Source organism: Ahaetulla prasina, chromosome 2 (genome assembly GCF_028640845.1).
Source record: "Ahaetulla prasina isolate Xishuangbanna chromosome 2, ASM2864084v1, whole genome shotgun sequence".
Taxonomy (NCBI): Eukaryota; Metazoa; Chordata; class Lepidosauria; order Squamata; family Colubridae; genus Ahaetulla; species Ahaetulla prasina.
Genome location: NC_080540.1, coordinates 72,594,166 through 72,607,103, shown reverse-complemented (window position 1 = coordinate 72,607,103; position 12,938 = coordinate 72,594,166). Strand labels below are relative to the sequence as shown.

Sequence of the window (12,938 nt, the reverse complement as noted above, 5' to 3'; positions counted from 1 at the left end):
TACTTTCTCTCTACTTAAGTAGCTTTATTTTTTTAAAAACTTCAAGCATATGTGATGTACCTGCCAGAAGTAACTACCGTATAAACACAGGGATGCTCATGCCAACATGGTCTAGGCATAAATGTATGTTTTTCCAAGATAAATTGTAAACACCTTCCCTATCTTATCAGAATTTGTGAAGAAAAAAAAATATAACCTTGCTTTGCTTTTAGAATCAAGCATGAGATCATCTTTCAAGTCAACCATATGCACAAGCCTGTATATTTAAGAAAAGTCAACATAATATAACAAAAAGTGAAATATGCTTATTAAAAATGTCCTTATAAAAAAACAATCTTGCAATATACAATAAGATGCAATAAAAACAATTTTCTTTCCCTCACCAATAACTAAAACAGCTATGTTCCACAATTTTTTTTTATATGTTGGCATTGAAAGATTAAATATTTTCTATGTTGTATGCCTGGCGGATATTAAGTGTATCTCTCAACATCAAGTCTCGAAGCCGCCATAGTGCATCTGCCATTGTGGTATGAGCCCCTTTGCTTTTCAACCAGTGTGTAGGAAGACGACTTTCTTGCTCTTTTGAGAGATGGACATCACGTCTTCGTGCTGAAACAAGAAAAGCACAGAAGCTATAGACTGCCTTAAAATATGTCATTATACTTCCCCAATAATGATGCATTATACAACATGCAAATATATATTACTGTTTTAAATGCATGAATACAGGATGGGAAATTCCTGGGTTGGGAATTTTACTTGTGAAAAAGATTTTGGAACTGATGATGAACATGAGCTGAAAAAGTCAGTACACAAATATTGCATCAATAAGAATAAAATCTGCAAGTAATATAAAATAATAGTTGTTCTTTCATCTGCACTAATCTGATCCCATGTCATTATGTTCAGTTCTGCACATCCTACTGAAAGATAAAATTGGACAATTGGAAACTATTCAAAGGACAACACTGATAATCAGGGAAATGAAAATACTGAGAAACCATGACTGGAAAGCGAGATGTGGTAACATTTTTCATGTATGTGAATAATTATCACAGAGTAGATAAAAGATTTGTTTTCCATCTATCCAGATGATAAAACACAGAGTAACATCTTTTAATTATAGAAATGAAGATTCTAAGTTCAGAAAAACTTAATAGTAGTTCAACAGGGCAATCAACTACCAACCAAATGCTGGACAGACATATGTTGGTACAATGGAAGATGAATTTTGGGAACAAGTAATTAGTCTTGATGCCTAAATGCTCACATCTATAATTTATAATTCTATGATTGATATATCATGGTAAGTGTAAGTCAGTTATGGAAAGTAACAATGGATCCATATTGTTTGTCATCTATTTTTCATTTAGCACTAAAATAAGATGGAACCATAAAATAGGAACTGATCTTGAACAGGGCTACAGTAGCAAAGATCTGGTAAAGCCATAGATAGTTCAACTAAAAAAAAATGGAACAAATATGAATAATTTAGGAAAATAACCAAATTGATCAGTTACATGCAAGTGAAAAGGAAAGATACGGAATCAGTGCACAGAAAATAGAATTTGCTTTAAAATTCTCCACATAACTTAACTTTAATCTAACTACAAAATCTACAATTTACTGATAGAAATAGAGTTGTGTAATTATATTGGACAATGAGTGAGACACTTTCCTTTGCAGATGCTGTTCTAAGATAAGATGAAAAAATGCTAGAATATGGAAACTGTCAACGTTCTTTAAGAAGTTCATTTCTTGGTAATTTTACCTGAAAGGGTCTGGTCCCACTTGCTAATATTATTTGAATCAGCACTAAGACCTTCAATATATTTCAGATAAGCTTCTGAGTGGAGAAGCCTCTGTGTCTTTGGTGGAGGAGAGACAAACATAGGCGTTGTAGGCTGCTGCATGACCTGTTGAGATGCTGGGTTTTGACCAGGATAGGGAGGTGGTGCTTGTTGACCTGGGGGACCAAGCATACCTATCTAGAAATATAAAGTACAGTATCAAGAAAGCATTTTAGGTCAAGAACAGCCAAAAATATTTAGTATTATAGTTAAGGATAGTTGACAAGTATTAGCTAGGTTGTTTGCTTGCAGACATTTCAATACTTAGCTAGGCAACATCATAAGTCTTAAAAGCCAACAAGCGAACAACTATACTTAGAGTGCACCAAGAACTCCACAATAAAAAGAGCGAAAATATTCAAAAATACTTTAAAGATGTGGCAAGACAACTACACTACAATTTAGCAGGAAATATGACCTATGACAGGTCACAAAGGTGTTTAAATTTAATGCCAAGTATTTCAAGACACTTCAAATCGTGCACAAAAGAAATCAATCCATGTTTAATTAATGTATAGTCCACTCAACTCTATCATAATTCTAGCCAGCATACAATGTAACGATTTAAAACAATGCAACTCAACAATACAAAGAGGACTGTTTAGAAAAAAATATAACATCATCCCATGAGGTCAACTACCCCTTCTAGCCCAAGGTGATGGGGAAGAACCAGTTGTAAAGGCTCCTTTAAATAACATTAGGATACAATAGGTGGGAGCGGCATATTCCAGAGGGCAGATGTTATAAAAGAGAAGGCCTGAGTTCCATCAGGGGACACTGTTTAATCAATGAGGGCCCGGAACATGTTGACTCTGTTAAATTACATAGGAAGGGCAAAAACTATGGAAAAAAGCAACTCCTTACGTAACTGGGAAACATGACATGAAAGGCTTAACAGGTGATAGCTAGCCACCTGGAATTGCATATGGAAGCCTACTGGTAACCAGTACAACTCACAAAGCAGTGGTGTTTACAAAGACATACCATAATTGTTTATGCTACAGCATTCTGGATCAGCTGCAGCTTCCGAGTGATAAGTACAATCCCATGTAGAACATATTGCAGTAGTTTAATGTAAGATGACCAAAGCATGGGTGATTGTCTTAAGGATTTCATAGTCCAGATATGGGTGTAATTGGAGCATTATTCTGAATTTATGCGAAGACCTTCTTGATCATAGCTATCATCTGCTTCACAAGCAGGAGTTATGAATCCAAGAAGACCCCCAAATTGAACATCAGTCCTGAGGTGGGATATGCAACCCTGCTCAGGACTAAAAATGAAACATCTTCTGATCCAAGTGGTTCAAATACCTGCAGCAACATGGTTTTGTCAGGCTAAAGCTTAAACTTGCTCCTCCCAATCCAAACGCCCACAGTCTCCAGATTTTGGGGCAAGATTTTGACAGGATCGTTTGGTTGGCTGGTATAACTGGCTATCAAACCTTATCCCAAGCTGATCTTGTCTAGTTAGTAGGAGCAATGAGAACAATCAAGCCCTGAGGCACTCCTGTCAGGGGTCTCTGGCTTGATCTCTCTCCTCCTGCTATCACCAACTGAGCCTAACTACAGATAAATAAGAAACCCACCAAAAGTCATCAGCAAGTGTGACTGCTGCCATTTTGGTGCCATGTCCTGTCTAAAACTTGAATGAAAAGGACCCCTTAAGCTGTAATATAACTACCTTCCCCCAAAAAGTAAGTTGAGGACTAGTCAAAAATTGTCCAAGACTTTCAGGCCCTGTAAAGGCTTGGGATGCAGTACTAATTCTCAACAAAGCAGATACCACCACAGAAACCTAGCTATACATCACTGCCTGCTAGCAAGGCATTTTACCAGCTAGCAAGGATGTGTATCTAATAAAGTAGGTGGCCAGATAAACAGATTTCCCCCACAGGAACCATATAACTCCTCATTTAACCACAACCCAGATTTTGGCATATCTTATGTTTTCTCATGTGTGGACAACTCAACGATTTCACGTAATCACATTAAAATGTCATTTAAGGCTCTCCAAACTCTCCATGAGTGTGCAGGTCTTAAAATGAAGAGGTTTTGGGTCAGAGGGAATATAAATACCAAATAAAATTTTAAAATCTTGAACCCAAACTATTTTTTCTCATTTTGGATGCAGTTTAAGTGGTAAAATGGATACTTTAAGCTTCTACTTTAACTCTAACCCTAACCCGAAACCAGGTGGAAAAATTAACTCTCTTCAAATTTCTGTCCAGCCAACACTGCTGATGTTATAACATTACTAGGGCTATCCACACGTAAACCTCTTCCCAGATTGAAAAGATTATCTAGCATTTCTGATACCTACAGGTAAAAGGTTGTAAGGGAGCAATATCAGCAAATTAGAAATGCATTATAAATATACACATTTGTAATATGCTGATGCTATTTCCTTATCAGCTCTACTCATTTAGGTAAAGGTAAAGTTTCCCCTAGCGCATATGTGCTTGTTGTTTCCAATTCTAGGGGGTGGTATTCATCTCCATTTCAAAGCCGAAGAGCCAGTGCTGTCCAAAGACATCTCCGTGATCATGTGGGCAGCATGACTAAATGCCAAAGATGCATGGAATGCTGTTGCCTTCCCACCAAAGGTGAACCCTCTTTTTCTACTTGCATTTTTACGTGCTTTCAAACTGCTTGGTTGGCAGAAGCTGGGACAAGTAACGGGAGCTCACCCAGTTACACAGCACTAGGGATTTGAATTGCTGAACTGCTGACTGTCTGATTGACAAGCTCAGTGTCTTAACCACTGTGTCCCTCATTTATTTACCCATTAAAGAACTGGAAGTCAGTTCCTTTCTTTTTCAAAAAAAGACAATATCAGAATATGATTTATTGGATTTTTCTATACCTACCTGCTGCCCAAATGGACTTCCTGGTGCTGGGGCTCCTACCATGGAGGAAACATTTTGCCCTAGAACACCTGTATTTTAAAATATATCAAAATCACAATCTTATTCCAAGCTAAAAACAAAACAAACAAAAATATATTACTCTAGTATAACAAATTAATGTCACATCAAAAAAGCGAAAACCACTATTTGTCAAAATGTATTTTTTAAAGCAGTATCATTAATCATGTCATCTGGATGTCTGAGATGTGTTTTGTTTTTGGGTTCCACCTAATTAACTTCATCCAGTAATAAGTAACATCCCTTCCACTGGATTCATAAATAATTCCCAAGCATAACTACAATGGAACTTGTGCAAGTACTCAATACAGCACTGCATTATGGTTTGTGCGTGGTCATTTTTCACATACTTCATATAGCACTTTCAGGTGGCTTTGTGAGAATTCTGCTCTAGTTTATCCTTTAAAATCAAACATGCAATTTTACTAAATAACCATTTCTATCTAAGGAGATAATTCAGAATTTTCTAAAGAACAGAGAAACACACTTGCTACAGGTAGTAAACAGTAAACTGTGTCCCATAAAAATGTATGCCATAATTTATTATTATTCCACTGTAAATGCTCACATTTGTACTCCTTATTTATTAGAACATTAAAATATATTTCTGCTTGCAATTAATAACTTTTCAGGAGACTTCTGAGCAAGTCCTGCTGAGAGACACAGATTTTGACTGTATGCATGTCATCTTTAACCTGAAATGGAAAGCTGTGGTTTCCAAACAACTCATGTGGTTTTACAATAAATAAATGGGTCATCCAAATGTAGCATGGAAACATTCCTGGTTATTATAAACCGCAAAGTGTAACTCAGGAGAGATATATGTTATATTCCTGTTATATATATATAACATATATCTCTCCTGAGTTACACTTTGTGGTTTGTAATAACCAGGAATGGTTTCCATGCTACATTTGGATGACCCATTTATTTATTGTAAAACCACAAATGAGTTGTTTGGAAACCACAGCTTTCCATATATATCTAACATATATATCTAACAAATTAGATGTAACATTATTCTAGGTTCAAGTACCATGCTTAATTATTGCCAAACCACTGATGGATGGTTTGGAAGCACTTGTTTACATTTAAGTATGACATACAAACATAATCTTTATTAGTTTCTACCTAAATTTATCCAATGCATGCAGAAAAGGCAAAATAAAAATTAGCAGCAGGGGAAAAAAAAGAGTAAAGTAACTAGGGTTTTCATAACTGCCTATCCATCTATATTTTTAAAAAAAGATAGGAATAGAAAAGAAAGTTAAATAATCTTTTAATTTTTGGTTAATATTACTTTTACCATAATAGATAATGCAGTACAATTTTAAGTATGTAAGCCAGGAATGTACTGTAACTAAAAATGTACTTCAATGCTCAGGGCAAATGTAAAAAGCACATTTAATTACTATAGGAACTGATTATTTTCTTGGACGAGTCTTAAGTTTAGAATATAGTATACAAAATAGTGTATTGAAAAATATTATAATCATGGATTAGGTGTAAAATTTTACTTGACCTCCTATTAAATCAAGTAGCTGAAAATAGGATATACTGTACACATTTAAAGTGATTGCAATTTTAAAAGGTAGAAGTAAAAAACAGACTGAGGTAATGATTTCTCTTGGTATTATGAGTTAGTTGGATTTAGTCCAGTTTAAACAAGACTTCTGACGTATTCACAGGAAATGGAAAATATAAACCTTTAATATTCCACATCTCTGGTCAAGTCAAGCCCTTAAGCACTAATTGAAGCATTCTTACATTTTACTAGTTAACTCCTTTTGATGTTGGACTGACCACATGTTGCTTTGCCAACAAATTTAATTTACCAGTATATGTATTATCTGTATCTAAGAGATTTCTCTTTGTACTTTCACATTAACAGCTCAATATCCAAACCTATGACAGTCAGTAAAAGTCAAGCAATGGAGCTACAAGTGCATACGCTGCAAATCTCTCCTAGAGTAATTGATTAAATGGGGTGAGAACAGAAAGACGAGATAATGAATGGATGAGGAGGTTCATTCTTACCCGGTGGTGGGATGCCTGGCATGCCTGGTGGAAGTTGATGGGGTGGAGGCACCCCAGGGTGAAGTGGCGGCATGCTGCCCATGCTAACAATGCCATCAACTGGGCCTTGTAAAGGTGGCAGCACTGGTGGATAGCCACCTATCATGCCTTAAAGGACACAACAAATTTCAAACATGCATCAATGACATGCAAAATGGTCAAATTAATAATGACGTGCACTACCCACACATAAGCATCTTCAGTATTGCCATACAATACTACAATTAGTACTTTGCAAAAACAAACAATGTTACAATGACAAATAGAATATTTATAACAAATTAGTATTAGCCAACTGGCATATTTTTTTTGAAGGAAACAAGCTCTACATCATTAAAAGTATATTAACTGCAAACATGTAAATTTCCTGTTGGTTATATGAACATATGCAACATTGTTATAAGCACTTTATGAATTTGTGGTATGGTATAGTCTTGTAGCTGCATGGAAAATAAATTGTTAGAAAAAAAGCACTCAGTTTTACTATTTAACTTATGCTGGACACAATCATTTAAACAAGTAGAAATTAATTCAACAACCCTGAAGAAACTATTCTTCTTCATCTCATTCTCATTAAGACCTTCTGAATATTGAAACAATTTAAAGAGAGAGACATGATCTTTCACAACTGAGGTACGATGCAATTTCATAACATTTTCTGTCATAGACCATACCTTCTACAATTATGATTTCAAATTTTTGAATTGCCGAAAGTCATACTGATAGTATCAAGACCTGATGCCAAAAGTATAATTTGTATTTGCTAATAAAGGTAAAATATTTGATTAAAAAAAGTCACAGTGTGGCAGAAAAATGGGCATGTCTCTTGAAGAAGAGAATTAAGAGAAGGGGACAACTGAAAGAGTAAGGGAAGTCTGATATATATCAAATATTGCAAGGACTGTTCTTTAAGATCTATAAGAAACCAAGTCGGGCAGCATCAGAGAGGGAAATAAGATTATTACCCTGATAGAAATAATGGAGAAGATGATGCTCTATTATATAATCAAGATAATAGCAGGGAGAAAAAAGAATTGGGGAAAGTTATCTTTGCAAGCTGTTTTGTAGGCTTCATAGAAGATCAAAACAGCACTGATGTACATAAATTATATGGTATCATCCCAGTTGGAATCACAGTTGTTAATTCAAATGTAATTATTTTTATTATCGACTTACAGGAGAAAAGGATTTTGTAAGTAATAAATCTCTTGTACAGGATGACTTTCATTATTTACAATGGCTATGTGAACCTTGTCTAATAGCTAAAATCAATCTAGTGAAACAAACATCTATTAACTGTTGAAAAGTATAGGTATATGCTGTAATAGTTACAGCTTTGCTAATGTTTTTCGTATGATGTAAGGAATGGAGATGCCCTCTGGATAAGAGGGTAAAATTATGTATACTGGGACAAGAATCCTCTAGTTAACCAATATCCCCCTTTTTTAAAAAAAAAAAAAACTTTGAAAGAGATGGTCTAGTGGTTAAATCATCAGGCTGGAAACCAAAAGACTGTGAAATCCAGTCCCGCCTTAGGCATGAAAGCCAGCCGCCACTCTCTCAGCCTAACCCATCTCACAGGTTGTCATTGTGAGGAGAATAGGAGGAGGAGGGAGTATTAGGTATGTTCACTATCTCCATTTTTTTAATGAAAATAATAAGGGAGAGATAAAATATTCACATCAAAAGATTAAACTTCATAGAAAAGAATCCTCACAATTTAAGCTGCTTCAAAACTCAAACTTTCTTGGACTAGATTCTCAACAGCCTTGAAAACCTCCATACATTTCATAAAGTCAAATTCTCAAGAATATGATTTATGTAAAAAAAAAAACCCATAAGGATACTCAAAGAAATTCATTGGAGGACCTACTCCATGTCTGACATTGAATTAACAGGAAACAACACTGGCTACTGTATAATGCCCAATAATAAAACTAATGGCTATACTCAGTATTTATAATGAACCTATCAAGTATTCAAAGCAAGTCACAAATGTTGTCAATTCTCTTTAGAGAAGTCTCAAAGTAGCCTTATAGCCCTGCATGTGGAGCTGACACACAAGAGTTGCCAAATTGTGGCTGATGGGATATTTGAATAGGATTCCATAGCTCAAATGCCACATTCTTAGCCAAAAGCACAGCACAACCATTCAATGCACAGCTAAGCATGCTGAGGAACCGAGTAAAAATTTGAGTAAAGACCTACAATATCATGCCACTCATGATGACACTTCCATTAAAGAAAAAGGACAAAGACAAAAACAATAGGTAGAACCTAAAGTACTATTTCATGAAAGGAGCATAAACACGGAGACAGAAGAATATTCTATAAGTAGAAGTTAAAGGAAGAAGCATTTTCTCTTAATTTTGTCTATGCCTGCTACCCTGTGCACCTTTCATGCAATTTCAGAACTTTCATCTTTTAGAACAAATTTAAGGAAGGGATCACAGGAGGTATAAGTAGAACCAAAATGTTGTAATCCCTTTTCTAAGAACAGAATTCAAATAATAGAGTTTGAATCCAGCACAAATAGTTGTCTAATACCAAAACTAATAATATGCTGGATGTTGCAAGCATGTTATAATCATTTGTGAGAATTATATTAGCTGTATTTTTATTTTATATCAAGTGAATATACAGTACAGACAACAAGAGAAAACCCCCCCCCAATACATTAGTTTGAGACTTCTGTTTCCTATACATTAATTGATGCTTCCAAAATCAATTATATGCATTACGTTTCCCAAACAAAGAAATAGCTGTAAGACACACAGAACACTATATTGGTAAGACTTCAACACCAAGGTTTCAAAAAAAGACTTTGAACTAAGACCTGAGATATTGTACACTGGCCATTTCAAAAGAAAGATTAAATGATAGATATGCATTGTGAGAATGAGCCTGTGACTCATGATCCTCTTCTCTTCTCTGATCAAAAAGTTAAATTTCTAAGCATGAGTCATTGTTTAAAAGGATTATAAACTTTGGTTCAAAGTTGGCTTCTTTCACCAAATTTTAACTAATGTTCACTATACTTCTGGGTTCAGTTATATTGGTAGAAGCTTTCAAATTGGTCCTTACAGACATGCCACAGATAGAGCGGAACATCAAGACCTAATGTATGCCATATTAAGGCACATTTCAATGTTCCATCCAAAGTGACCAGTGTGTACAGTGATATAGGGAGGCTGCTGTTCAGTGAACATAAGCCTAAGATCTCCTTGTCTAGGAAAAATAATCACAACTTTTTTCATTTCCTGTGTGTTGATGCAAACATACATGATCATTTCAACTGGAAGGTAACATTAATTTTATTCTCAAATGAAGGTAAAATACTCATTTGTAACAATCTTAACCCATCATGAGAGCAGAATAGACATGCTTATGGGATCCTGAAAATCAATTATATTATGTGAGCAAAATCAACAAGGACTTGTGGCACATTACAGAGTAATGTTTACTGAACAAACTTTTGTAGACTGAAGCCCACTTCCGATGTACGATCATTCACTTTGCCCAAGATATACTGATGATACGGCAAAAAACAAAAACAAAAAAAACCCCAACAGTTAATAGATAGGTTTCAATTCAAACTATGCGCATGATCGCCGATTAAGAAAAGTGCTGTTATAGGACTAGTCAGGATAAGAGTGCATGCTTATGATTAAATATAATATCTCCACCAGTGGGAGCAACTTTTGTGCTCAAAATCAGGATGCTTTGAAGGTAAATTTTAAGAAGAAAGTTTTGTTAGGTTGGTTAAGAGTTTGGTAAAGTGGATGAAGGAAAAATGGTCAGAGCCCCTCTGTTTGTTTTTACCTGCAACAGGTGTCAACTGCGGATTGAGCATCCCCATTGGTGTTGGTGGCGGCACCACCCCCATAAGAGCCCCGACAGGAGTGCCTGCCCGGGGGGAAGAATTCTGCTGCTGTTGCTGTGCTGCTCGTTCTCTCTCCTGCTGCTCAGCAACCTTAGCTGCCCGCTCTGTAAAAGTATTTTAGATTTTCAGTTCTGTTTTATCACCCAGAATTTTTTTAAAAAAATTCTCTGATCATTTAGCCTTATGTAGGAAAAAAAAGCCCACACAATTTTAGTAATACAGCATATAATTTTGAACTTATTCAGTTGCCAACATCAAAAAAAAAAAAAGAATTCTTTTAAAATTCACAAAGATTTCAAGAAATACGGGCTCAGATCAAGACAACCATGGGGAGAAAGAAAGATGCGGAGGCTGTTTTCTGTGTCTGCCTCCCTTCTATGCTTCCCAAAATCTTTCCCTATTTGGAAGCAACTGACTATGCACAGCTACAGAATCTAAGGGAAAAATGTGCTCTGGAACATGTGGGCTCTCACTCACATAGCATCTGTCTGTAACTCCTTAAAGCAGCTGTATGTTTTCACAGCCTCATTTGGCTGCCTTCTGCAGCTGCAGCATGTTCCTGGGGGAAAAAACAGATTTGGTTTAAGGTTCCTATGCACTTTTTTGCCTTTGAATCTGAAGTGTTGCCGAGTCCTACCTGATTGTGGAATTGTGCAATAGCCTGGATAAGGATATGCTATAGAAGAGAGGAAGGGGAAATAGTATTTGTTTGCAAGCTTGCTCACTCATTGTTGGTTTCATAATCTAAGCCATGGGCTTTATTCTTTCTCACCTTTTAAAAAACTGCAGCACTAAAAGTTTATGAACAGAATGGCAACTGTTTAATGCTAAACAATATATGCACCTGGACATGAGTCCTGCAGTCATGTGACCCGTTTTACAATGGATTTGCTGAAAACCAGCATTTATTTCTAGTTTTCAATAAAACTGCATCCATGATGAACTACTGGTTCTCTTATGGACTGCAGCATTCGCTTAATGACCGTAGATTCGTTTAACTGCAAAAAAGGTCATAAAATCAGGTTGGTCACATGACTGGCCCACATTACGACTGTCATGAGTTACCACCATGATGGGCAGACTCCATTACAGACATAATTCAAGGACTACCTGTAAGCGAGCTATCCACTGTCTACAAATCCACGTTGATCTTCATAGAATTAACCTGTTTTTACTACTACTGAGGCTGAAGTTGATAAAGAAGACTCAATTTATTAAATCACTTTATCTGCTCTTTACCAAACTGATAATACAATGGAATCTCAATTCAACAGGTTCTCCTACAACAGATGTTGCATTCGAAAGACCACGATGACTCAAATAAATGCAGATGTAAATGAGGCAATGTATGCAATTAATGTCATCTCCCAAATGACAACTGATGCAAAACATATAATCTGTGTCACTTGATAAACTATTAATACATCAATTGATGCAATTATGTAGTTTTGTATTTAGTGCGTATTCATATATAGTGGACATTCTCTTCCAATTAATCCATTAAAAAAAGATTTCACTGAGTTATTAATATATGTTGTCAAAAGAATACCAAGTGTGAGCTATTTCTGCTATTTTCTCCGTGTTAACAAGTTTTTAATGTATTCCTCTTATTGTGATCCTTCAGTAATGTTGTTTTAAGTTTTTATTATAATGCATTGGATGCATTTAGCAATTTAAACAAACTTTTGGCTGTTTACAAGTAGGGTAGATATTACTCAAAAATCTATTTAGGTGGCAATTTTACTTCTATAGTCTTTCTTAATGGCCTTCCAAAATGTCTGCATTACAGATGTGGGTTTAATGTTGCCACTACTCACCCTAACCTTTTGGAGGAAAACTATGAGCAAAGGGTTTCTCTCTTATTTCCAAGATAAATGTTAGAAAATCAAGAATGGGACAAGCATTTATACATTATCTGATTGAAGATTCACTTCCTAGTGTACCATTTCAGTTTTCAAAACACTTCTGTATTTTAGTCAAATAAGAAAAGGGTGGGTTTTATATTTAAAAAAGAAGGATAGGAATATAAGTGATAATCCATTCAAACATATATTTAGGGAACATGAAATTATAACCATAACCAAACAACATAAGGAAAGCTATACATGTATCATCTATTGGGTGTGAGAGGAATAAAAAGTAAGGATACATAAGAATTTCTTATCTTTAGTGTCTACAACGTATGGTTCATATCAAAGGG

At 35.5% G+C, this 12,938-nt stretch overlaps 1 protein-coding gene across 15 annotated transcripts in view; it reads right to left on the bottom strand.

The window, feature by feature from the left end:
• Positions 1-243: 243 nt before the first annotated feature.
• PBRM1 (polybromo 1) overlaps positions 244-12,938 on the bottom strand; it is a 60,092-nt gene continuing 47,397 nt past the window's right edge. For 8 of the 15 annotated variants that reach the window (XM_058172646.1, XM_058172647.1, XM_058172638.1 and 5 more), the window contains 5 exons: positions 10,678-10,842; positions 6,817-6,963; positions 4,723-4,790; positions 1,775-1,991; positions 244-612 (listed from right to left, as the gene is read on the bottom strand). In XM_058172646.1, the coding sequence (XP_058028629.1) occupies positions 440-612; positions 1,775-1,991; positions 4,723-4,790; positions 6,817-6,963; positions 10,678-10,842 (770 nt within the window). In that variant the 3' untranslated portion in view covers positions 244-439. Of the gene's footprint in view, positions 613-1,774; positions 1,992-4,722; positions 4,791-6,816; positions 6,964-10,677; positions 10,843-11,215; positions 11,298-12,938 lie in introns of those variants that run through there. The other 7 variants (XM_058172648.1, XM_058172649.1, XM_058172641.1 and 4 more) reach the window with 3 other exon arrangements.